The 25,962-nt window shown below is 56.1% G+C and overlaps 2 protein-coding genes and 1 long non-coding RNA gene across 4 annotated transcripts; 1 reads left to right on the top strand and 2 right to left on the bottom strand.

Moving 5' to 3' along the window:
* Positions 1–113: 113 nt before the first annotated feature.
* Positions 114–10,001, bottom strand: UBXN11 (UBX domain protein 11; the record flags this gene model as incomplete). The annotated part of the gene is made up of 12 exons (XM_082494151.1): positions 114–279; positions 1,119–1,265; positions 2,045–2,112; positions 2,358–2,458; positions 3,620–3,740; positions 5,185–5,262; positions 5,604–5,821; positions 7,248–7,362; positions 7,854–7,930; positions 8,990–9,044; positions 9,786–9,886; positions 9,992–10,001. The coding sequence occupies 12 exons, from the start codon at positions 9,999–10,001 to the stop codon at positions 114–116; spliced, it is 1,257 nt and encodes a 418-aa protein (XP_082350277.1).
* A 46-nt stretch (positions 10,002–10,047) lies between these two features.
* On the top strand, positions 10,048–15,782 carry LOC309680597. Of its 2 annotated transcripts, XR_014269961.1 has the most exons (4): positions 10,048–10,321; positions 11,250–11,375; positions 13,493–13,739; positions 15,417–15,782. It is a non-coding gene; the product is annotated as an uncharacterized lncRNA (long non-coding RNA). The 2 variants fall into 2 exon arrangements; XR_014269962.1 differs by lacking the exons at positions 10,048–10,321; positions 11,250–11,375 and adding an exon at positions 12,378–12,395.
* Positions 15,783–17,759: 1,977 nt separating this feature from the next.
* CRYBG2 (crystallin beta-gamma domain containing 2) lies at positions 17,760–25,732 on the bottom strand (the record flags this gene model as incomplete). The annotated part of the gene is made up of 19 exons (XM_082494150.1): positions 17,760–17,848; positions 17,991–18,150; positions 18,536–18,694; positions 19,240–19,363; positions 19,521–19,660; positions 19,819–19,948; positions 20,132–20,244; positions 20,358–20,390; positions 20,509–20,635; positions 20,712–20,854; positions 21,134–21,260; positions 21,476–21,603; positions 21,683–21,718; positions 22,037–22,163; positions 22,251–22,390; positions 22,497–22,653; positions 22,934–23,052; positions 23,145–23,192; positions 23,705–25,732. 19 exons carry the CDS (start codon positions 25,730–25,732, stop codon positions 17,760–17,762), a joined length of 4,128 nt encoding a protein of 1,375 aa, XP_082350276.1.
* Positions 25,733–25,962: the final 230 nt, after the last annotated feature.

Below are 25,962 nucleotides of genomic sequence, written 5' to 3'. Positions count from 1 at the left end.
AACAATCTGGAAAGACAACCCTCTCTTTTCCCAGCTAGGGGAGGTTATAACACAGCTAACGGTGCGAGGCAGCTCCTTCCTCTTGCAGAGCTTGGGATGAGCAGCTTTTGCTGTTAGGCTGTTTGCAGCCCTGTCCCCTCTTGTTGGGAGGGGTCTCTTCTTCGAAGCAGCAAGGAGGCATTGGGGATCAGGCCGCATTCCTGCAGGCTCCTGGAGTTGTCTGCGTACACCCTCTGGGGAAAGGTACTGATGATCTCATATGAGTCGGAGTCTCCACCCCTAGGAAAGAACAGCACAATCTTTCCTACATGGAGGATCCCCCAAGGTTTTGCTGAGATGCTCTGGCTGATCCAGCTGCGGTTAGGTAAGAGCAGAGGGAGACACTGTTTCACAAGCACAGGCTGAGCAGAAAAAAGGGCTTCCTGCCCAAACTGCTAACAGCCAGGCACAGAGCAGCCATTCCAGGCTCCACAGCTGCAGTGGGGAACGAGGTTCTTGCATCCCAACAGCAGTGAGCTCATTGTCGGCTCTGACTGAGGCCAGAGCTACGGCCTGCAACGCAGTGGGAAGAGGCGAGAGCAAAGGGGTCCCCTCAACCATCTGGAACTGTCCCCAAAGCTCTTGGGCAGCATTGAATGTGTTGGGATATAGAGCTGGCTGAGCAAAGGGTGGTGTTTGTCCAGCAGCAGAACCATCAGCCAAGCTGAAGGCTGCAGCTCAGCTTCCAGGATCCACCAGCACCTTGGGAATGGTGGTAATAGGCAAGTGCTGCTGAGCAGCTGGAAGGAGGCAAAGGCAGTGGTGGACCTGGGTCAGATGACAATTTTCAGAGAACAAAAGAGGCTTATCTCTGCTGCTGTGTCAGCTTTTTGGGAAAGGTGGGGATTAAATGCTCTGAGCTAAGCGTGACCCTGGCAGCACTGCCCAGAGGGCATCGCTGGCGGTGGAGCCAAAGCAGCAGAAGGGTGCCCAGCAGCTCCTGGGGCTGGGACTGTAACCCTCAGCCTGCTCAGCTCAGGCTCATCTGTCTGAAGCACAGTTCCAGGGCCTTCAGCCGCAGCTGAGAAACCTTCCCTGGGGCTTTACGGAGCGAGGAAAGGAGGAAGTCCCAGGCTTACCTGGCATGCACGAGGTGCTGGCGCAGGTCCCCTATGGTTTCTGTGAACAGCATCTTTACAATGTATGTCTGCTCCCCACTCTCAGATTTGATGCGGAGGGTGCAGACATCAGGGGCAGAAGCTTCAGCCTCTTCAGCTGTCTTCACCCTGGAGGTTAGAATACCTCGTCAGGTGAGGAGTGAGGGCTCGGCCAGCGACAGAGCCTGCGAGCTCTACTCAGCAGGCAAAGCCTCTGGGCTGCCAGGGTGATCTGAACAGGGGGAGAGGTGTTTCATGTTTGGGAATGTCCTTGAGATGAAAGAGGCCCAGTCTGACTGCAGGTGAGCAGCCTGGCCCACAGACCAAACTGCTGCTTTGCTTTCCCTGCTTAAAGGTGCCTTGGAAAGAGAGTTGCTGACCTTTTTTAGCTTTTTCATTTTAGATCAGGGTTGTCTGGTAAGTACTTCGTCCTACTTTCTTGATTAAAAATAATCTGCTTGGGTTTTTTTCATTAGCTATTTGGGTCTTGTCTTGCCAGAAGACTATGAGTGGAAAAGTGTTGTTAGTGTGACCTCCCACTTGGGCATCAGTTTCCTTGAGGAATTCTCCCATTTAACGTGATCACAAACAGCTTTTTAGATGGTTTCAAACTCTTAGGCTTTGGCTTGCTGTTGGGAAAAGTATTTCACAGCAATAAGTAAGTAATATTTTGAACAACAGAACCTTTTGTTAGAGATGTAAATGATGGCAAGTTTACCACGAACAGTTTAGTGGTCTTCCCAAAAGATCAAACTTGGCTTTTTTTTTCCTAATTATTTCTAAGCTATAAAATGGGCGAGTCCATTTACTTCCTCAACTGAAACCCCTGAAATAAACCCTCAATGATGAAATAGGAGGAAGATGAGAGAGCGCCTGACAGGGCAGGGATGAAGGGGCCATGCCGGTACCTCTCCAGGGCAGACAGTCTGGGTGTCTCCACCAGGATCTCTTCGCTGCTCTGCACCCCACCAGAGCCCTGAAACCAAACCAGGTGAGTGTCACCGCTGCCTGCTCTGCACAGAGAGCAACCAGTATCAGGAAAGCCCAGGAGCAGGTGCCAAAGTGCCACGTGTGCCCTGGTGGAGCCTCTCTGGGGGGAGGAGGTTACGCAGAGCTGAGAGGCCCAAGGAGGGGGTACGGGGTACAGTGCTGTGCAGGGCGCTGAGCCCAGGGAATCGCTGCCCGCCTCATCCTATGGGTGTTTGAGGGGTCCACTCGTACCTGCTGTGCTGCTCTGGCTGAGCCTTGGACATCAATCACTTCTCTGTGTTTTGAGGACTTAGAAAACTTGTTGAGAAGCTGCTCCGAGGAGAGTTTGGGACCTGCCAGAGCAGAGAGGAGATGTGTCCACATGCAACCTTTTTGACAAACATTTTTTCCCCAGAATAGGCTGATTTGGTGAAATGTGAGAGCACAACAGCCAACAGGGAGAGCTCTAACCTTCCCTAGCTAGGCTTAGACTGGCTCTTGATCTCCCCTGTTGAAGCTTGTCCCACTTTCTGGCCCACTAAATGTTTGATTGTCAACATCAACATTGAGAAACTGTGCAGCCTCTTCAGTGCACAGTTGGGCTGCATGACAGAAACCTTGTCAGCCCTGCTGTGAACAGGAAAAACAGACTATGACAATTTTTACAGGCTTGGAAAGTTTTTCATCTTGTGAGGGTTTATTTGCAGGTGGCCGTTCCTTTTTCTGTGGCAATTTCTTTTTTTTTTTAACTACTTGGATAAAGGAAACATTTAGCACAACTTCTGTTTGTGAATGGCCTTGAGATGAATGATCAAGCAGTACAGTTTTATATAAATAGAAAGATGTTGCTGATGGGCAATGCATGTGTTTGGGTTATTTAGGTATGCATGCACAAACGCACTGTTTTCTGTCTATATGACTGACTGCATTTGACTTTCCAGCCATGACAGATATTTCTTACACAGACTGATGGAGTTTAGAAGCAAAATGAGGAATCTGTGGCCTCACCTTATGTCCCATATTCTCTTATGAAAGTCTGAAGAGGAATCGTCCCATATTCGGTACGGTTAAGATCGGTCTGGCTTGAAGATGTCCGCCTTTACGGAATGAGCTTGTAGGAGAACCGAAGGTTGGTTGCAAGCTACCCCACCCCCAATCTACAGGGTTCCCTCAGCATCCTTTGCTGATAAAGGGGAAGCTAGAAGGAGCTTGGCCTTTCAGAAAGGCACAGGGCAGATATGTTTTTGAAAACCCACTGATCTTCTGGTCTTCTATTATTTGTCATGTTTCATTCTTTAGGAGGATTTAATGATGAGAGGACACCACGTGTGCTGCCTTGCTGCCAGCTCCTGAAGCAACACTGGGGCTACAAGCACAGGGCTCGGACCCAGAAGTGTTGCCTTTCTCACTGAGACCCTACACATTCCCCTCCTACCAGCTGGACTGCCCCAGTAAGGTTTTGATTCTCCTCTTTGGCAGTTAGCTGCATTTTTTAGGCAGGCTTAAGAATTTACCTGGGATCTCAGCGGTTTCCTGCAATTTGCTTGATTTTGAATGGCCAACCACTTGGCCATGGCCAGGAAAACTCCCTGGAAGGTCTCTCTCCCAAAATACCACGTCCCTTCTGTCAGTGACCTGTTGAATTAAGGCCAACTGCCATAAGCAAGTCTGACTGTTGCACAAGCTTGTTCTCACTGCATCAGAGCACAATAAACCACAGCAACAACAACCAAGAGTTGTAAACCCCAAGTGAAACCAAGAGAGCTGCTACTGTGAAAGCTGCTCCAGCTGTCCAAACTCAATGAAATGTATTTTCAGCTCCTATAGGCTCTCTAACAAAGCAAATCCTGGAAGATCCCCCCAAGTCCCCTGGATGGCCCACCCAGACTGCAGGGTAGTTGTTTATCCATCTCAACAGGCACTGGGCAGCTGCTCCTTTCCATGAGTTGTAAGAAATGTGCTTGGACTTGACCTTTCCTCCACGTCTGCTTCCACACTTGAAAACACTCTCCAGGTGGAAAGCAATGTGAAAGCAGCAGGTTGGGGGTGGAGAGGGATTTGGCAGTAAGAAGCTGCAGTGGGAACTGTCAAATGGCTCTAACAGACCAAGGAAGGCAGAGTGCTACCCCGAGGGCCCCAGCAATGGGGAAGGCTGTATAAACAGGCAGTCTTTCTGTCTGGGTTCCACTTATGTTCCTCTTACATCTGGCTGGCTATATCTCTGTGTCCATATTTAGCCCAGGTTACTGTACTGTCTTGTGGCTTCCAGATGTGGCCAGCTATTCACAGATTATAGGGAACCATAGCCACAAGAGCCTGGCACATTCCTTCCTCTTCCACCTGACTTTCTAACTACCACAACTGCCAGCTCACTTGGCTGTCCTGACCTCATACTCGCCCGTGCAGTTGTGGCCTGCTTTCTTCGTGGCAGTGGGTAGGTGCACCCCTCTGGTTGTGCCTGCTTACATTTCGGGTGCACTTGAAGACCTAGATTAGAGTTCCCTGAGGCTCTCTGCCTGCTTTCTGCCTGAAAATGTGGCCTTGGCTTTTTGCCAGTTCTGAGAAATCAAAAAGTGGGGCCCAAAAGAGCCTCAGGTGGCCAAATCCATTTAAATTGTGGCAAAATAAACTCTCCCGACATCCTCCTTGAGAGACACTTGTTCAATCTCTTTTTAAAAGCTTTTCCGGGGTAACTATTTGAGAACTTTTTTTTCTCCTTTTTGTTACACAGCTCTTCAGAGGCTGCACGTACTACTTCTCTTCTACAAAGCCTGCTATGCTCTTAGAAGTCATGTTCCAAACCAATATTCACCGAGGCAGGGGAAACCATTCAGTCCTGTTGCTGAAATGCTCACTTAACTCCCTATAACGGCTCTAGCAGGTGTGCTCCCAGCCACCCTTTCCCCAAGACAAACATGCACAGAATTAAGCTGCGTGTATGCTGTGTTCAAAAACCTCAAACTTAATTTGCTGTTGGGAGCGTCCAACAGATTGGTGAAAGAAATCTGAACAATTTTCTTGAGAGCCAAGAGAGCAATTTCTTCCAAAAAATTGATGAATAGGGTTTTGCACTGCTTACCTGCAAAGGGATGCCATCTGGGTAGCGCATCTGCAACTCTGAAGGGAAATAGCCATCCATAATATCCTGCAGGCATTGCTGAAACAAAATGAAAACTCACGGTCGTACCTCAGACTTTCTATTTATTTCATGACTGATATATTCCTTCTGGGCCACTCCTATTTGTGTTGTTATTGCCATGAAAAAATGTCTGCATAACAGACCCAGAATCTCCATCTCTAAAAATTACTACACAAAGACTTACTAGTCTTTAAAGGCACCAGGGAAAGGCAGGTGAGAAGCTGGAGGTCTCAATAACTGCTCCTTTTTAGGACTGGGATGAGCTCACAAGCCTTATTCCCATACAGTCCCTTTCCTGAGGCTTAGTGAATGACAGCAGGGTGGCTCTAAGTCTAATTCCTCTACAGACCTTTCCATACCTGTGTGGATGGGTCCTCGTAGGGCCGAAAGGGTCCATCAAACATGACAATCCCATTTTGATACAGCGTGAGAGGGAGGGGTTCTGGCTGCCTCAGCCGAGCACCCCGAGGCGTGCGCTCAATTTGAGAAATGCCTTCTCCAGCCAGCACATTCAAATCCTTCACGTTTTCCAAGATTAAATCAAAATCAATCTGGTGTTTGGAAACAACTGCTTCACCTGTGGTGGAGGGATCAGAGTTAGAGAGGGAAGGGGATGCCAGCTAAGCAGCTTTCATCTCTGTGCGGATGTGTTCGAGGTGCGTCTGAGTCCTAACGCTTTGGGGCTGTCTGTGGGGCCTCTCCATGCTTTGGCTTTTGCACTTTTGCAAAGTGTGGTGCAATAGGGCTGCTGTGATGCGGCGCTGCCAGGTTTACATGGGTGTGTGCAAAACCACAAAGGCAGGGCAGCAGGAAAACAGCCCTCTTGCTACAAGCTAATATAACTCCAGAGCCAGCTACAGAGGCAGCCAGCTCTTTAGAGACCACGCTCAGCTCCGTGTCTTTGTTTGTAGTTTCAGAAGTGTTGTGTCGTCCCTTAATATGGTGCTGTAAAATGCACAGAGTGAGGAATTTAACTAGTTGGATTAACTAGATAGCTAGTCTGCCCTGACCCATTTATCCTGAAGAAACGCCAGTGCAAACACAGCTGGCTGCCTGCTGCTTGCCACCAGCAGATTGCTCGCTCTTGCTGGGGCACTGCTGAGGATGTTTATCTGGGTGCTTGAGGAGGGTGGTAGGGTGAAGCAGTAAAAGAGGCGTGATGGGGCAGAAGGATGAAATCAGAAGAGGAAATGAAAGAAGAGGTGTAGGCAGAGGTAAAGCCTTTCGTATTTTCTGTTCTGCCTTTTTTACGATTTGATAAAGGAGGGCAAGGAAACCTCCCTTAAAAAGGGTGAGCTGAAAACAATGTAAATTATTTCTACTGCTTCCCTGGTCTTCTACCCATCTAAGGGAGGGAAGGATTAGTTAGCTAATATTTGCATGGTGTTTAGGAAGCAGCATTAGCTGTACAGCCCAAATATTAGTCTTTCTTTTTTTTCTCTATTACCACTTCCTAAGAAGACTTTGCCAAATACGCTTGGACCCCATACAGCACAATCAGGTCTCAATTAAACCACTCACGTGATAGTTGGGAGGAAAGGCAAACAATACTCTCTGGTGGAGCCAGACAATATGGATAAGTTACTACAGCTACTATATACTCCAAGCATCTGATTCTGTTTTCCCCCCATTTTACGTCAATGTTATTACAGCAATCAAGCTTCAAACATTTAGAGTATGGGAACTCTTCTGGAAGCAGCTGCTGCGAGGCTATCCTTCCAAATGGCTGAGCCATCGAGTTCTCTCCTCTTCCCCTAGACGGGGCTTACAAAATGTACGTATATAAAATACCAACATTCTGCCTGGCTTAGCTCTGGTGAAATTGCTCTATATCTCTGTCCCTGAGATAGACTGATATGAAGACCTCAGCACAAGATCACAAATTCTGAAGACCCAAATTTTGGGTGTTACATGCTTATCTACTCCGGGGGAGTATTATACCTCCTCTAAGCACGCAGCAGGAGCTAGGATAGCTGCTTCAGCAACGAGTGCTGATGCTTTACCTGGCTTCCATAGGCTCCTTACTGGCAGCTCTTCTTCATCCTTGAGCGATTCTAAATCTTCCAGCTGTTCATGTCTCTCTCCAACCCAAATCAGACCATAGTCATTTAGAAACCGCTGTAAGAGGAAAGTGCAAATCAGCATTGTATACCAGAGCTTCGGAAAAGGAGAAACAGAAGCCTGAGAGTGGTCAGCTGTGACTGAGAAGCAGAAGGGGAGGTGAAAGAGAAGGTTTGTCTTGGGGCTTTTTGGCCCTGGCAGACCAACAGACTCACTGGCAGGATAGTAGTAGCAGCTCTGCTAGTAGCCGGCAAAAGGAAGAATGAAAGTATCTGTAGTGTACAGTAATCTCCCAAGACTGTAGTAGCTGCAAAGAATATTTCTACAGTCCCAGAAATCATAATGAAGAGGCTTGCAGGAGGCACAAATATTTGTGTATTAAAAAAAACTTACTGCCCTGTAACTCGCGTCCAACCTATTCTTTCTTTTCAGAAGGGTGAGGTGAAAAATTGTGATGATCAAAGTGGCAGCTTGAAAAAAGACCAAGCAGCCTGGGACTGCGATGATCTCAAACCAAAGGTGCAGATGGCTTAGGGCAAGTGTCTCACCTCCATCTCCCAGACCTGGGTCTGCAGCTGAAGGCACCTAGTTTCCAGTTCCTCTGCTGTAGATGGGTCAGGAGCATCTGAAAGGGAAGACTTGCTTTTTCTATGTACAGCCTTAATGAAGTGTGATAAATAACCCATGTCACACAGTGCACATGCACCAGCAGTACCTGCCTGTACCATTAAGTGAACTTAAGCCTGTACAACACAGCAGCTGAACATGAGCTCTGCATGCTGGTCCCTGACAATTCAACCTGCAGCAGTTTGATAAAGATGACGATAGACTAAAAGATAGTTGTGAATGATACTGGTGAAGTTTAATGCTGTAGGAAGCTGATGTGAGCAGGGCTGTTTGCAATTACACAATGAGAATCACTTGGCTTACTCAGTCTTAAGGCACTTATTAAAAAAATGAGCAGGTGTCCACTAAAGCTGGATCCAGAAACCTAGGCTGAATGCATGATGAGGTAAAAACCACATTTGTGGTTTGACAGGCATGTTCTTGTGCTTCGCTCAGGAAATGGAGAACTTACCACAGCTTTGTGCTAACAAGGTAGTTTAGCCATTGTAGGAAACATGTCGGGGCCCAGCTGGAGAGCTGCTGGACTCCAAGAAACCGAATGGGGGGAAGACCTTCTTCAGTGACTCACTCAAAGCTGGGTTCAATTTAGAGTTACGCTGCCTTACAGGACAAGTGAGCCTGAACCAGTAATCCTGTTTGAGACTCCAAGTAGATTTTTAGTTTCTCTTAGCTGTGAGTAGCTCTGTTTTTCCACCCTGTTTGAACTCTGTAGTATTTACCGTTCTTTTTTTTTCTGACCATCCTCACATATCTTTGTGGTTGGTCTATGCGGTTGTCTATGCTTGTGGAAACTTGGTAACCCATAGAAAATAGGTCAGGAAATAATGTTTTGCACTGCACCAGAAAACCCGCATAACAGATGCAAGTATAAAGTGCGGATCTGCTCTGGCAGATGGTACCACGTGTGCGTAACTGATACCACTCACTGAAGAGGCTCTCGGGCTTTTAAGGCAAGGGTGGCTCAGAGAGGTCTCCAAGCCTGCTCTGTTGCAGTACCAGGAGCTCTGTAGCTCTCCCACAGGTAGGAGGAAGGTGCCAAGGGTAGAACAATTTTTACCTTCTCCTTTCTGAAGAGTCTTCATCTTCTCTTCAAGTTCAGCAATCCTCCTATCCTTCAGGACCAGAACAAATAATGACCCGTTTAGTTCCTTGGCCTTCAGTTTGCATAATTAGTCCTGGCTGGGTGAGTCAGTGGTGCAGGTACTCTCACCCCACTTGGACACAGGCAAAATAAGGGTCAGAAAGGCTGTATCACCTCACAAATACTTTAATTAGACTCAAACGAGGGGTGGGATATAAATACACAGCTCCAAGAATAGCAGAGGGACATGCTGACCTATCTCCCCTTCCTCCATCTGCACAAGAGCTGTAGGCAGCCATGGGGACTCGCAGCCCTGTGCTTCCTGCTCAGGCACAGCTTGTGCCCTGACCTGCAGTGGCTGATCTAGAAATGAAACCAGCATCTCTGCAGCCACTTCTTTAAAGAAAAGAAAGGGTATTTACTCTAAGCTGCAGGAATGCAAAGAGGTCTGCTCGAGGATGATTCTGCTGTATGAGCAGCTGTTGTTTCAGAAAGCAAAAGGAAGAAAGGTCTGAAGCCAAACTGCTAATGGTATCAGTGAAAGGGTGCAGAGAGTCTTTGAGACCTCACAGCAGGGACTGTCCACTCTCCCGCCCCAAAGACTGATACAATTTCTCTGTTGCTTTGCAAAGGCTTGTTTGTGTAATTAACAGAGCAGGCTACAGATTAACTTGGTTTAGCCCAAACTAGGTCTGAGCAGGTGTAATGCTACTGTGGCTTCAGCCATCAAAGCAGGGCACAGAAGAGGTTCAGTAAGGGGCAGTATTTTTACCTTCAGTTGGATTTCTTGTGCTTGTTTCTTTAGTTTTTGTTCCAATAGCATGAGTTTTTGCATCACAGAGGACACGAGGTCCATGTCAGTGCAAGCTTCGCCTGAAAGCACAAGTACATGTTACCTCTCTAAAATGGCATTGGAGGCTCATCTGCACCATAGGGGACTCCACACAAGAATCCCTGTTCTGCCATGGCAGGTAGGACAAGGGTACATTTTGGGCGTTACTGGGTAGAAATCCCTTGTCTTCTGACTGGTAGGGACATGGCTGTCTGACTGACAGCACACTGTGTATATGAGAGGGGGACCACAGGAATTAGCCCTGGCCTGGGGTATTGAGTCCACCAGACTGTCACTGAGAAACTGTGATGGCCCAGAATCCCCTAATCATTGAGGGACTTTACCCTGCATGTTCTTTTGCAGTGTTGTCCCCCTTGAGCAGGAGGGGAGACTGCCTTGTGCTGGATTCTTTGTCCTAGGAGACAGGCTGTCATCTTCTCGGAAAAGGCATGAAGATCATGAAAGAAAGAAAAAAGGTCAGTGTTTTGGATACGACTTCTCCAAAAGCAGGTAAAGAAATACTGGGGTTATGCTGTGGGAAAGAGAGGGCAGGAGAAAGCAGGGTGGCCCAGTCCATTCACTCCCACAAGCACTCTCAGACTAATTAATGAATGTGGGCACTCATTATGAGCCGGGACCCAAGGGAAGGTACAATGTCAGCAGCTGGGAAGAGCAAACACAAAATGGAGCTTGCAGAAAGAGACCATGACACTAGTACAGAGCATCCTGCTCTGTACAGTGAGGCAGAAAGTGGTAATATTGAGCTGTTTTAGCAAAAAGCACGACACTGGGATTAACAGAAGCAGCAAACTTCACTGGGAGTGGAAAGGGAGTTTTTGCTTTAAGATCTAGTAGGAAGGATGTGACCTAAAATGGAACTGTAAAAGCAGATGAGGCTCTAGGGCTTGGTGAGGATGTGGGAACCTTTTGTTACGTATCTGATTTTGGACATATGTAGGAGAGAAAGAGCCATAATCATTGCAAAACATGTAGGATGATAAGAAAAGTCTTACCAGTGGAGGCAATGAACTTGGACTGCTCTGCCCTTTTCGTAAAAATAAAAGGGGATAATATGTAAAAATAAAGCATAGGTTCATTAACTTTGGAAGAATTTGCCTGATGGGCAAGTTTTTTAAAATGTAATTGAAAAGGCTGTCCAAAAAAGCCCAGACTGTTTATTTTTCTCATCAGCCCATCTTCCCAGTCCATATACCCTTGCTTTCTGGGCAGAGTGGGTGTTCATACACCCAGAACTTGTAGTAAAAGTTAAAATCCTTGAGCTGCAACCTGTGGGACCTGCCTGGGAGCAGAGGGGGGGTGAAACCTAGGTGAGAGAGGTGCAGCAGTGCCTGCTGCCTCGGGGCAGGACGGGTGAAAGAGCCAACGCTTGTGATGCCATTGCAGCTGCAGAAAGCAACTCTTGTCCGCTTGAAACTGATGAAGCGCTAACGCGATACGAACCCATGCGAGACCTGACTGACCAACATCCCTGGTACCTGCTGGGGACTGATGCCGGCCAGGAGGCAGCAGGTAAGAAATTTGGGGAGTTTTATTCGAGCTGGTGTTGTTGCAGAGCCTGTCACCATCATGTACAGCCCTGTGTGTCCCCAGAAGGCCGGTAGTGATCAGCTTTTTGAGGGATCGTTGGCAAAAAGGGGCTGAAAATAACGGGAGTAACTGGTACCGCCCGGGGGTGCCTGCGCGTGTGGGCCTTGGGGGAGGCTGGAGGTGGGTGGCAGCGCTGGGGGCACCCGGCGTGTGCTGGGGGGGCGCACCGTGTGTTTCGGGGGGTCCCTCACGGTGCGTGGGGGGGTCCAAAACCGCGGGGGGTTCCCCCCGTTCCCCCGTCGCTGACGCAGCACTCACCCCGCGCTCAGCGCGCCGCCGCCATCTTGTTTACTGGCGGTTGCCACAGCGACGGAGGACCGCTGGCATTGGCTCAGCCCCGGTCACGTGGAGGGCGCGGCAGCATGAGGACTACGCATCCCAGCATGCACCGCTCTGGCGCCCCCCCCGGGGACTCGGGCTATGGCGGCGGGACCCTGGCTATGGGAGCCAGGCCCGGGGCCCTGCGAGGGTCCCTACGGGACCCGCCACCGTCCCTGCTGACTCCCCCCGGCGCCAACGGGCCCCAGCGCGGGTCAGCGGGTTGCCCCGAGGGCACCTGTGCTGGGGGGTGATCCGGCCTCCCGGCCCGCGGCACTTGTGCTGGGGGTGATCCGGCCTCCCGGCCCGCGGCGGGGCCTTCCCGGCCTCCCCGAACCCGCGCCTGGAGGAGGGATTCGCCGGGAGAAGCCGCCGCCGTTTGCCGCTTTGAGGCCGGGGACTGGATTTCGGCCAGGCCGAACAGCTCCCTGCCTGCCCTCTGCCCTGCACACCGGCCCGCAAAAATGGTGCTTTTTCGATCTCTGTTCACTTCAGAGGGCTTCAAACATTTCCCAAGCTGGGGCGGGACCCACCGTGCGCAGCCATGCTTCCTTTCCTCAGCCACCCTCTGCGCCCCTGAAGCTTCAGCTCGTAGACATGGTCTGTGGCACAACCTGACCTGAGGTATCACAGCTCCTCCTAATTTCCTCACCTGCCCCTCCCGTCTCTGTTTTCTAGCAATGCTTTCTCTCACCCGGGCACCACCACAGGCCTGTTTTGCCTTGATGATGTTCTGAACTCCACCCAGCGCTTGCTGTCATCCAGAGAGCCCTTCCCTGAGCGTCCCCCATGCTGCCCACTGCCCCTGTGCTCCTCTACTCTCCGGAGAGCTCAGCCTCGACAGTTGGAGAGGGGCAGAACAGGCTGATTTTTAGCACCTTTTATGGGATGTTGGCTGTCCACAAGAAACTTTCATTCTGACACTTCTATGAAGTGCAAAAAATAACTAAATTTGGTGAAGCTTTGTCACAGAGGAGCCTTCAGCTCTGGGCAGAGGCTGGCAGCAGGTTCGCTGCGCTGTGATACGCTTCACCGACACAAAACCAGACAGCAGGTGTATGTGCTTGGAGCATTTCAGTAGTACTTACTTCAAACCGTATTAGAATAACCAGATCACTTTTGTTTCTTCCTGCTGCTGCAGTTGAGTGGGTGAGGGAACTCAGAGATCTGCTGTGAGGAGATGGATGTTGGGGGGCTGGAAGGGTTTCCCTGATCCATTACCCGCATCAGACTACCCCAGGCATGTAACTGAAATTCATAGGGACAGCTTGGACCCAGCTTCTGCCCTGAGCTGCAGGGAAGGAGGTTTGTTACATGGTGGAATGCAGCGCCCTTGTTGAAATGTTGGTTGCAATTTACAAACTCTCCCAGTGAACCAGGGAGGTTAACCCATAACCACTATGAGTTCTTCATGGATGTGGGGCACAGAACAGGCACTCCCCAGAGAAAAGCAGAGCTCAGCATGGAGGGTTTCATGTCGAAGGTGGTATTTTGTGATGTGGGAAAAGGCAGGGCAAGGTGCTCGCTGCCTTTGCTGGAGATGGTGGCCAGGATGTCCTGCTCGGGGCTGGCTGTGCAGCCATGCCGGGGAACAGGAGGAGTAGGAGCTGCTCTTGTGCCAGGCAATGTAGATCGACGGCTCTGGAGAAGTGAGGCCGAAAGGGCTGTACAGGGTTGTGTCCGTCTGGACATCCCCATGTCTTGCAACTTCTCCCTCGCAGCATCTGCAGCGGATGCGACTTCCTCAAATCACCCTGGGTTCAAACATCCCTTTGGGGTGGTGGAGCCGGGGCAAGGAAGGAGGTGTGATTGGTGAGACAGAGCTAACACTGCGCTTAAAACCTTCGACTGCAATCACTGCGAGCAGATGAGGAAGTGTCACGGCACAAGCTGAGCCAAGCCCCAACCATGCAGCCCCTCCAGCATGCCCACCTGCTCCTCCTGCTCGCCCTGCTTGTCCTCTGCATGGTAAGAGAAACCCCACAGTGTGGGGCCTCACGGAGGCCAGGGGGTCCAGCCAGCTCTGTCCCGGGGGTGTGACGGCAGTTGGGGGGCTGCAGGGTTCAACCAGTGGGAGAATTTCTGCTGAACTTCAGCTGGAAACCTGAGCATTTGACTTTCTATTGACTTTAACGCTGGCTGTCTTACCAGGAGCTTTGCACTGTGGTCTGTAAGGTCTAAATACTTCCATACGTTGCTTTTTTTTAGAGCATTGTTTTACTTAAGAGCATCATGTATATCTGTAACCTTTGCACTTAGCTCTCCGCTGCATCCTGCAGCCTCTCCGTTGCATACTGGCCCCAGCCTGTGCCTGGTGTGGGGACACTGAGGATGGCTGTGGGGACAGCAAGGATGGCTGCAGGGCCATGGGGGTGCTGAGCATGGCTGTGGGGACACTGGGTGGGCACACAGCTGTCTGGTTTCCTCTTGCTGCTCCCCACTGGAGGTTATTTTCCTTCCTGCTGGGAGGCTCCATAAGGGCTCGGCTCCAGCACCATGCTGGTGGATGTCGGCTCTCTCCTTGGTGGGGACCAGTGTGTGGGAGGGTTGAACGTGGCGGCGCTTTTAGGAAGGGTGATGCTTTTCAGAGCAGCTCTCAGGATAATTTTTTTTCCTAAAGCGTGTTGGTAATGGGGCCAGATTTATCTGTGGTTGTTTCGCTCACAAACTCTGCATGGCTGCAACCTGCTGCCGGCTCCACAGGGTGCATTTACTTTTCGGGAGCCCTGCTCTGTGGCCAGGCAAACCAGCCAAAAGCCCTCAGAGCACAAGAGTGCCTGTGAAGAGGCAGAGCTGGGCATCGGGGCCCCATCCCTGGCTCTGTCCCGGCTCCAGAAGGACCCGAGGAATGGTGCGAACCAGCATGGGGGCTGGTTCACGGAGGGAAATGCATCCCTTTTCCAGCAGCCCAAGGCAGTGCTTGTCACTGTGGTCCCCTTTTGCAGGTGTAACACACAACCGCTTACACCAGGAGTTCTGGGAAGGGACCAAAAACCCAGTAAGAGTAAAGCGGTCCTGCACGGTCAGGGCACAAGGGATTCATGCAAACACCTTAATTTGGAAGGTGCTGATCTTGAGAGATGGAAGGAAACTGCCCTGAAATCACCATCCCAGCTGTGTTACATCTCACACGCTGACCGCAATGTCTCTGCTTGCGACAGCCCTGGGGGATGGAGGGTCCCTCCTCCTCCTCCCTGTTCTTTTGTTCAGCATGGGCGTTTCTCAGCTCTGCTCCTGCACCCCGCATCCTCTGCCGCAGGGCCCGTGAGCCACCATGTGCCCAACCACTTCCTCGCCACCATCTGAGGGGCAGAACCTCCCCGGGCTTCTGCTTCCCCCCCCCCCCCCCCCCCAGTCTCTAAAAGCTAGAAACAACAGTGCAACAATGCGAGGCGAGCTTGGGGAAAACCCCAAAGCCAACTGTGATTTCTGCATGCGGCATGAAGGAGAACCTGCGAGGGAAGCGGAGGCCACGTGTCCCCCATGGAAAGGGGCAGTGCAGGCACTGGGGTGGCAGTACCTGCTGGGCAGGGGGGACAGGGCAGTATGGCTGTGGGGACGACCCCCTTACCCAGGACAGATGGGTGAGGGCACTGGGGGGGAAGGGGGGGGGTTCCACCCTGACTCTCTTGTTTTCTTTTCCAGCCCCTTGGCCAGGCCGGGGAGGGGACCACCACCTCCACTACCAGTTTAAAGCAGCCTCCGCAAAGCAGCCTGAGCCCCCCCTACGGCAGCCCAGCCCTCCTCTCCCTTGCCCTGGGGCTGGCTGTGGCTTTCTTCCTGCGGCTTCGCTGACCCGGAGGGTCCCCATCCTTCCCCAGGATGGCGTCCCCTACCCCGCCACCTCCTTGGACCCTCGCAGCATAGAGGACCAGCCATCTCTCCCCTCCCTGCTCCGTACTCCCTCTCCCTCCGGCCTCGCCGCCCCGCCTGGAAGCAAGGCCCCGGGGTGGGTTCGGCAGAGCGAGGCCTACTGCGGGGCTCGGAGAAATAAAGCGTTGGTGTAGAGGCCTCTGGCTCGTCTCCGTTGTGGGGCTGGGGCACGTTTAGTAACGGGGCTGAGCTCTGGCTCTTCCCCGGCCCCGCTGGAGGCTCTTCGGGGCACCTGCGGCCCCGGCTCCGCTCCCGGGCGTACGCCCGGGGACGGGCCTCGGGGACGAGGCCGGGGCCCAGTGCCGACAGCGCCCCCCATAGGCCGGACGGACCCTCTCAGTGCAGTGAGTCCTGGCCAATCCCACGGCTGGAGCTTGTGCTCCCCACCAATCCGATGCTGCGAAACTCCCTGTTATTAGCCAATCACGGCCTGGCGGGGGCTATATAAGGGCGGGTGTGGACGAGAGAGAGACTCTCTTCCTGTCAGGAGCGGCGCTGGTGTGGAGAGGGCGGTAGCGCGTTACGGGGGTGGTACTGAGAGGCTTTTTTCCCCGTCAGCAGCGCCCCTGTCTGCCCAGGTGGGCTGAGCTGGTGTGTTTCGACGTCCCTCCGCGGTTTGCAGGTGCCTCAGCGGTGGCCCAGGTTGTACAGGGGGCTAGCGTCCTCTCTGAGGGTCTCTTGGGCCCTGTGGTGGTGTCCTCTGCCTTCCCGCCAGCATTGCTCTCACGAGCTGGGGATGGGGTGCTCTGTATCCGTGTGCCTGCTGGCTCTGCAGGCCTGGCATTGCCCTTTCCGAGCAGCCCTGCCTGTCGCCCCTGCCTGCAGGCAGCGGTTTGGGCTGTGGCCGACGAGAGCCTGCCTGCCCGCTGGCCTGGCAGAGGAGCACATTGGAGCTGGGCGTCCCTGTGCAGCATGCTCCGCTCTCCTGTGGTTATGCGTCCTCCTGCCCGAACAGGTCTTGGGGCAACTGGGGACACATTTCAGCATAAAGATGGACGTTTGATGAACGGCTGTTGCCGAAAGCCAGAGCAATCATCGGCTGGCTGGAGATGCCTGATGTAAGGACCTTGGTGCACCTGAGTCTGCCGAGGGAACCTCCTGGGGAGGCACTGTGCTGTCTGTTGCCACCAGAACAGCCCGGTTTCGCTGCCGGGTTGATAAATGATTGTTGCCCAAATGCAGTGACTCTTCCCCAAACTGGGCTCAACCTGCTCAGCAAACCGGGCCCTTGCCGGCAGCCGTCTCCTCTCCCCAGCAGCGAGGACAGAAGCGCTTGATGTCTCTGTGTGTGAATTTCTCACCCCATGTCCCTTCTGGCTCTGAGTCATGTCCCCGGGGAGCTCCTACCCTCACCCAGGTGGAGGAGACCTCTGTCCCCCAAACCTCGAAGACGGGTGATGCGAGCCACGATGCAGCTCTGCAGCATGGACACTAACTGTTGCTGAAGCAGAGCTCACCCTGGGGTGATAGGACTGGAACTCCCCCAGGACCAGGCTGGGCTCCCCCCTGAGCCAGAGCTGGTGGCGTCTGGCAGCGCCCAGTGCTCCTGGGGGGCACAGCTTGGCCTACGCCTCCCTCCTTGAAACCCAGGGCCCCGGTGCTGCTTGTGGCCCGTGGACACTAGAGGGCACTGGGCTCCCATCCTGGGAGCAGGATTGGGCCCCTGGAGGCGGCAAGGTGCTGGGGTGCGGGGCAGCTCCCCTGCATGGGGGCTGTCAGGCTGTGGCCGGTGCAAGGACAAGGACAAGGACAAGGACACCAACCACCCAGGCAGAGCTGGCCCAGATGCGGAGGGCCATATCTTACACACATACATAAATACAGTTCAGATGGGGGAGCTGATGAGGAGGGGGCTCTGCTGCTCTCCAGAGGGTCTCGAGCTGGTCGTGTCCATGGGGTCCTTCGTGAGCCATGTACGGGGCTCCCCGGAAGGGGGGTGGGGTGGTTCCCCCTTGTGATGGAAGGGGTGGTGGGCATCCTTCATGCCAGCCGCCGGGGCGGAGGGGTGCGATGTGTGTGGGGTAGGATGCCTCCTGCCCCAGTGCGGGGATGCTGGCAGGGTGTCCCCATCCTGCCCAGTGGCACTTCTGGGCATGCGAGTTGTATGCTGCCCCCTCATATCACCTGTATGTCCCAGATCTGTGTGGGTCTTTCCTCAGCCATGTCCCAAACAATGGCGTGGTCCCGGTCGTAGGATCGGCCGCCTGTGGAGCAAGCGGAAAGTTTCAGGAGGGCAGACTGTGCACCTGATGGCAGTGAAGGGGTAGGTGCCCCATCTCACAGCCAAACACCACGGTTTTGGGGGTCCCTGGGAAAGCAGCCCCTGTGCCAACGCTGAGGCCTCACCCTTTATATCGAGGATCATGTCCTCGAACATCTGGCTGTGGATCCGGCCCTGAGAATCAATGCTCCAGGTCTGTCGCGGCATCCGGGTCTCGGACCACAGCACGGCCTTCGCGCCCTTCCCAGCCGGCCCGATGACCTGCAGGCTCATGTTGGGGGCCACCTGCAAGGAGCAGTGGTGGCCAGGTCAGCCCGTTCCTCTCCATTGCCTCCACCTGGTGCAGAGGCGTGGAGCTCAGAGGGGTATGTAAATGTGGCTGGTTCTGGGGTGGGACATGGGATGAGCAGGAAAACCCCTCAGTGAGAGGTGGGTGTGATTAGGGTGACAAAAACTCCTCAGGGAAGGCAGAGATGCTTTCATGTCTCCAGGGGAGACTTGGGGAAGAGAGAATAAACCAATCTTTGGGGACGAGGCTGAGGTCAGGTGCTGGGAAAGGCTGTTATAAGCCCTAAAAGATCGCTGTGGGGTGGGGAGTACCCCAGCAGGAGTCCTGCCAGGGGCTCCCCAGTCCCCTCCCCGGCTCTGGCTGTCACACATGAGCCCTGACCTGGTTTTTGATCAGCCCATCCTCGTAATACCAGACGGAGCTGCTCTGCTCGCTCAAGCTGGAGACCACCACCCGCCCTGCTTTCATGTCCTCCACGTCATCAGGGACGGAAAGGTAGAGCTCCAGCTCCCTGCTCCTGATGCGGAAATAGATCCGTCTCTGGAAAGAGAGAAACCTTTTTTTTTTTTTTGCACCGAAAAGCCCTGCTGCCTGCACCTCCAGCCCCACACACCACAGCTGAGGAGGGACCTCACCCGGCTTGTGACCTTGTGACTTTGGGAAGGGAGGACCGTGGTCCCCTGGGGCAGCAGCCCTAAGAGTCCTCCCGATCCCTGCCTCTCCCCAGGGTGATGGCTGTGGTCCTGGCCTGTCTCCCATAGCTGGCACAGGCACGGCTCTGCCCCCCGGGATGCCAGGGTGTTTTGCAAGGCGCCTGCTGACTGGGAGCATTTTGCCACCAAGGTGGCCACTCCCAGGGCAGGGGACAGGGATCTGGGGGGGATGCTGCTGGGCTGGCAGTGCCTTTCATGGTCAGAGCTGTCAGAGGGTGCTGCTGCTCTCCAGGCTGTGCCCCGCTGCCTTCTCCGGCTCACCCAGAGCCGTATCCTCCTCCTGGCCATCAGGACTGGCAGCTCTTTAGCTCCATGTGAGCCACCTTCCTCAGTGTTTTGGGGTTCATCGTCCTGTCCCATCCCAGCACTAACCTGGCGGATGGGGTAGAGGGATCCCACGTGCTGGAGCCCGCTATACGTCAGCCAGTTGGTGATTTCGGTGCAGTCCAGCAGCCACTGGCGCCCGCGGAAGTCACCATGTTCACACAGCACCCAGCTGTAGGGGATGGGATGGGATGGGATGGGATGGGATGGGATGGGATGGGATGGGATGGGATGGGATGGGATGGGATGGGATGGACAGACCATGGTCACTCCCGGGCAGGCAGACAGCACCTGCCGGCCGAGGGAGAGCAATGCTGGGGCTCACTTACATCCCGCCTTTGACGCGCACCGACAGCACGTGGTTGTTGAAACCCTCTGCCTGGAGACTCCGCACTTCGTTGTTCAGCTCAATCTCCTTCCCCTCGAAACACTCCAGCCCGTGCAGGAAGATGGAAGGCTCCGAGAAAAACTGCGGGATAGGGGAAGAAGTGTGAGGGGGACAAGCAGGAGGAGCGAGCACCCATGGGTGCAGAAGGGCTCTGAGGCTGGAGAGCCAGTGCCAGGGGCACCTGCAGGAGGGCAAAAAGGTTCTGGGGGGGGTTCTGCCCCCATGCTGGCAGCACTCACCACTGGAACCTTCTTCAAGGAGCGGATGGTGGTGGAGGAGAGGCAGCCCATGGCGCTGAGCGTGGGGTACTCGCCCTCGGACAGCACGTGCTGGTCCCCCGCGAAGGCCTGCCCGTCAAACAGGATCCAGCTGGTGGGGAGGAGCATGCCCAGGCTGACGTGGCCATCGTGGTGGGCATCCATCCCTCTTGCAGCACCCCCATCCTGCCCACCCTCCCCAGGAGTCCCCATGGGCAGTGGTGGTGCTGCCGGCCAGGGTGATGTTCCTGTTCCCATCCCCAGCCGGAGGCAGTGAGGCCCTGGGACACCCTACCTGCCCCCGCGGACTCTGCAGGAATGTGGGACAAAGGCAGCAGGCAAGGCGTCCTGGTCCTCCTCGAAGGCGATGTGGTCCCCCAAGAAGTCGGGCTCTGAGAAGAGCAGGATCTGGGGTGGGGGAGCGGAGGGGCTTGGTGAGGGGGGCAAAGCATCGCCACCACCCCACAAGGAGTCGTGTCCCCCAGGGGGGCACATCTCCCTCCCCATCTGCTGCCCCTGACCTTGGAGACGAAATGGAGGTTGCGTTCCCCAACCTGGAAGCAGACAGAGTAGGGCTGGTTGGCATCTTACCTCAGCCCGGCCCCCACCAGCCCCGTGTGTGGTGGCACCAGTGGGTCCTGCAGCGAAGTGAGGGGTGTCTGATGCTCTCACCTGCAGGATGGGCTGCGCCGAGGAGATGCGGCAATCCGTGGCACCCCAGTCTTCGCAGTTGCGGTACACCCCCTTCTCCAGGATGTACTGTTCGCCCGAGAAGTTGGTGCCCTCGTAGGCCACCCACCTGCCAGGAAAACGTGAGTGCTGGCTCAAAGTCCGCCCCACATCCTTCCCCCTCTACCCCCTGTCCCTGCACTCACACGCCGCTCAGCACGTGGATGGACTGGGTGACGGTGCCGTAGCCGGCCAGCTGCGTGTCGGGTAGTGCCTCGCTCAGCTCCACGCTTGGGCCCTCCTCGAAGTCCATCGCTTCAAAGAGGACCAGCGCCGGGTCGGAGAAGTCCTGCGGGGAGAAGGAGCCCCCCCCAAGAGTCCCTCGGTCTGCCGGGGGGAAGGGGCTGCAGGGCTGGCTGCTCTCCAGGGACCGCAGGGAGGATGGGAGCAGCTCTGGGCACCTACAGCTCTGCATGTGATGAGTTTGGGGGATCTCAGGCCATGCCCAGCTGCCTGATGCAGGCAGGGAAGGCTCCCTTTGGGGGATGAGGATGGGACTGGGTGGGCGCTGGCTCTCCCTTCCCACACTGGGTCCGTCCCCAAGCGATGCCACCTCCCCTGCCCTCACCGTCCGTATCAGCCGTAGGGACACCAGCTCCTTGCTGTATCCACCCCACTGCTTCCAGTCCTGGTACTCCCCTTCTTCCAGCAGGTACTGGTGGCCGCGGAAGCCCTCCTTCTCGTAGCCGACCCAGCTGTGGCACAGGCAGATGTGGGCAGTGAGGTCTCCGGAGGATTTCCACGTGCCAGGACACAAGGACACCATCCAAGTGGTTCCAGTGCCACCCTCTCCCCCAAGCTGCCTGCAGCCATTCCACAGCCACGGGCAGCCCCTCCAGGCCTTTTCCTGAGGGTGATCATCACCTTCCCAGCCTGCTCCAGCTGGGATTGCCCACCCTGCACTGCTCACCAGCCACCCAGGACATGCAGGGAGCCCACGGTGGGCAGTGCCGGCCCAGGCAGGCGCTTCAGGTCATAGATGTCTCGGCTGATGGAAAAGCTGCGGCCCTGGAAACCCGCAGCCTCGTAGATCAGCACCTGGGGACGCGGCGGGGTGAGCGTGGTCCCATGGCCATCCCAGCCCCATGGCCTCGCCAGGCGCTGGCCCAGCACTCACCTGTGGCTCGCCGGGTCTCTCCACGACGGGGCAGCCCTGGAAGGAGAAGGAGCCCCAGTGAGGCTATGGTGGCAGGAAGGGATGGCACAGGGAAATCTGATTCCCCCCCTTTGAAGCCTGAGCTGGTTTTTGGGTCATTTTCGTTCAAGAACAAGCTCTTTTGGGCTTTGTTTCATTGCTTTCCTTCACCACTAACCCACAGGAGCACTTTCCAGAGCCACGCTTGGCACATTTCCACACCGAGCTCTCACTGATGCGAACCGGGAGCTGCTGGGAGATGCTCTCACCTTTCATGCCCAGGGCTGGATGTGGCCCCGGCACCCCAGTAACCATGCCGCAGCAACCAGCACTCACCAGCCTGATGGGGTGCATGGAACAGATGGATGGGTCCTTTGCTCCCCAAGCCTTTAAATTGGGGTACCCGCCCGGCTCCAAAACGTAGGGGTCATCATCAAAGAAAGGCTTGGAGTAAACCAGCCACCTGGGGAAGAGAAGGAAAGCATCACGCCCCATTCCAGCCCATGCTGGAGCCCACCCAGTGCCCACCGGGCTCCACGGTCCCACTCACAGGCCCGAGTGGACGATGATGGAGGCGGCGGCGAGTGCCTGGCCCTGCGTACGGGTGTCCTCAGCCGAGTCGGTGAACGTCAGCCGAGCGCCTTCACCGTTCTCCTCCGCAAACAGGCTAATCTCCGGGGTGCGGTAATCCTGGCGTGGAGCAGAGCAGCATTACGGAGGTCCAGCACCCCCCGCTTGGTGGGTGCGGGGAGACATGGAGGGGGAGCAGGAGGTTCAGGGGGGTCCCTGTGCTCACCCGCACCACCCTCTTGAAGGAGCCGATGCGGAAGGGCCGGCTGCTGCGGGGCTCCTCGCTCTGCCTGTACGCCGTCCAGGGGTTGTCGATCTCCACGTCCCCCTCGGCCAGCACACACTTGCGCCCGTGAAACCGCGGCTTCTCGTACATCACCCACCTGGGAGCGGGGTGGGAGCAAAGGGGTGTAGAGGGGAATTTCTGCTTTTACCCGTAGCCCCACAGCCATCGAGAGCCTCAGGGCAGAGTGTGGGTGGGGACGTCCTGTCACCGCCACGATGCTGGATCGCAGCCACAGTAATTAGCACCGGCGGGACGGTCACTCCTGAACCCCAGGCTGGGACCCGGCCGCCATCCCTGGCACAGGGAGAGCAGGAGCCCCAGCCGAGCCCTCCCTCCGCATCCTCACCGCGTATCCTTGCCCTGCCGCCGTCCCCTACCCGCCTCGGATGACCCGGATGGAGATGGTGTGCGAGAGCTCCCAGGATGTGGCGTCGGGGACATCGCCCCAGATCTCCCGTTTCTGGCCTGCGAAGCCGGCCTCGGAGAAGAGGATGATCTGGGAGGAGGTGACACAGCGGAGAGGTGCTGCCATACCGCTCCACACCGTGCCCCAGCCAGCCCAGCCCAGCCCCACCACGCTCCCTGTACCTTGCCAGGTCTCATGTTGATCTTCTCAAAGCCCTCCTTGTCCTCGTGCTGTGAACACCCCAGGAGACGGGCGCATGAGGAGCACGAAGGGACGTCGGTCGCACCAGCCATCTCCCCGCAGCCCGAGGAAGCCACAGCCACAGCCTCACGTCTGGCGTCTGCCAATCCCTCCCACTGCCCCGAGCAGCCACACCTCAAGCATTTCTGCACTGCTGGGGATCAGCCTCCCTGCCCCTGGACCCTCCCACCATCCATGGTGGCACCTTCCCATCACTTGACCTGGTACCCTTCCGTCACCCACCCCAGTATCCATCCTGTCACCCAGGATGGCACCATTCAATCACTCATGCCAATACCCTCCATCACCTGCCCTGGTACCCTCCTATCACTCATCCCAGTACCCTCCCATCACACCAGGGGTTTTCACCCCATGGTCTCTCTGATGGGAAGCACAAGCCATGTGCTGGGAAAGATGCTCCAGGGTTCGGACCCCACCACCACCCCTCGTGCCCAGGAGGATACACCATCTCCCCAGGAACCACGTTGCGGGGTTCACTCACCAGGACATCAGTGGGGCACAGGACCATGGTGCTCTCCAGCTCTTCGGTGACAGGAGGGACACAGCCAGGACTCGGGGCTTCCAGCATGGCCATTTCAGGGCCAGGGTGGTCACCAGGGCCCAGCCCGTTGTCCCTGGGGGTGGGCAAGCCCGTGGCCCCACCATCCCTGCTGGGCAGCTCGAGCAGGGCAGTGCTGGGGGAGATGAAGCGGCTGTAGAGCACGCTGTTGTCCAGGCGCGAGTAGGGTTTCCCCTCATCGGCTGCGGCCGCCCGGTGCTCCAAGAAGTGTGAGAGCAGCGCCATGCCCTTGAGAACGTTCCCTCGGAAGAGCACGCTCCGCTCGCCCAAGCTCCCAGCCACTGGTTTGGCCTTTTCCTCCAATCTTGCCTGCCCTGGCGTCCCTGGGAATGAACCTTCCTCCACTCGGCCATTGCCAACCACGCTGTCCCCAAGGACTCCATGGTGGGACCCCACTGGGGACCGCTCGTCAGGGCTTAGGTAGGGGTTCTCGATCTCCACCTCCTCCTCAGGGGTCTCCTCCTGTCGCCCCACTGAGCCCCGCGCCAGCAGCTCACGCAGGGCCTCGGGCAGGGAGACTGGGGCACGGGGGGCCACGCGGTCCTCATGGATGGGGGGCAGAGCGGCACAGCGGCCCAGCGATGATGGTCGGGGCTGGCGCGGGGTCTTCGGTGCCTTCCGCATCTCCGAGGGCTCCATATTGCGTAGAGTGTCCACGAAGATCTCCATGTCCACCAGCAGCTCGGGGTCCTCCTCAGTTGTGTCTGGGGGACTCTTGAATGGTGGGTCCTGGGCTGAGGGCTCAGTGTGGGGCTCTGGGCTGTGCTCAGGCTCTTGGGCTGTGCTCTGGGGGTCCCCCGTTGTCTCACCCCTCTCCAACTCAACCTCAGCCTTCGGAGATGCTGGTCCTTCAGATGAAGGCTCTGGACCATTGCTCACCTCTAAGGAGGGATTTTTGGGGGTGCTGCCAGCTCCCAGGGGGCTCTCTGTCCTCAGTGGTGTGGCTGAAATGGTGCCGTCCCTGTCTGCTGTGCTTCCCTCTCCCACGTCAGCCAGATCAGCCCGGCCGCCAGCATCCTCCAAGGGACACTGCGGGGAGCTGGTTATACTGGTTTGTGGGTCCTCGGGCCTGTCGCCATCTCTTGGGCTTGCGTTTGGTGGCACGGCTTCGGCTTGCGGCAAGCATTTCTCCCCAGGGGATCCCTCGGCCAGGAGCCTGTCTGCCTCCACGGTGCCCGGCGAGCTCTCGCTGCCTGCTGTGGCCACAGCGAACCCACTGCCGTCCTGCCCGTGGCTCTCCCGCTGCGGCGGGGCCATAGTGGCACCGGCAGCATCGTGCACCCCGTTTTGGGCTTCCTTTCCCTCCGCCAGCCCCGGCTCAGGCCCGGCTGCATCCCTGCCCGTCCGCAGCACGGTGACGTGCCTGGCCTTGGGCAGGGCAGAGACGCAGCCGGGCTTGGCCCCACACGGGGCACCGGGACCCTCACCGGGACCTCCCGCGGGGCGCTCGGTGGGTCGGGTGGGGAGGAGGGTGCCATGCACGTAGCTCTCCCTGTGCACAGGCACCTCGCGGGGGTCACCCACCGGTGGGGTGATGCCACCGCCACAGCCGCCGCCGCCACCGCCAGCCACCGCCTTCCCCCTCTCATCCTGCCGCCGGGGCTTCTGCGCGGGAGAATACACCTGCGAGAAGATGGGGCCGTGCGCGGTGAAGTCCTTGAGGAGGTTGGCGGAGGACGAGCGTTCCCGCTGTGTCAGGGCGGTGGGGCTGGCCGCCGTCTTCTCCACGATCTCCCTCTCCCAGGCCTGCAGCAGGAGGGAGACGCGGGAGGGACTCCCCTCCCGGCCCCGCGCGCTCCCCGTGCTCTCCAGCCGCCGCGACACCAGCGAGACCTTCTGGAAGCGGGACCTGCCCTCGGGCCCTGGCGTGCTCGGCACCGCTTGCTTCATGCTCAGCTCCGCGCTGGAGACGAAGCCCCTGGCTTTGGCGTGCCGGAATGGCGAATCCATGCCGGGGGGCCGAGAAGAGGGCTGCCACGGCCCCGTATCGCCCCGTGCTGTGGGGGATTGGCCCCTGCGGCTGCTGCGCTGGGGTTGGTGGAGCTGCAGGGAGAAAAGGAGACCCTGGGAGTGTTGAGCAGAAACCACCTTGCAGATACCAGTCCTGGACGCCAAGCCAGACCCTAAAACCCCCTAGACCTTCCTCTGATCCTACAGGACATTTTGGGGGTGTCCTACAA

This window comes from Vanellus vanellus, assembly GCF_965231255.1.
Source record: "Vanellus vanellus genome assembly, chromosome: 22".
Lineage (NCBI taxonomy): Eukaryota > Metazoa > Chordata > Aves > Charadriiformes > Charadriidae > Vanellus > Vanellus vanellus.
The sequence above is the reverse complement of the archived record's forward strand: the minus strand, read 5'-3'. Positions and strand labels throughout refer to the sequence as shown.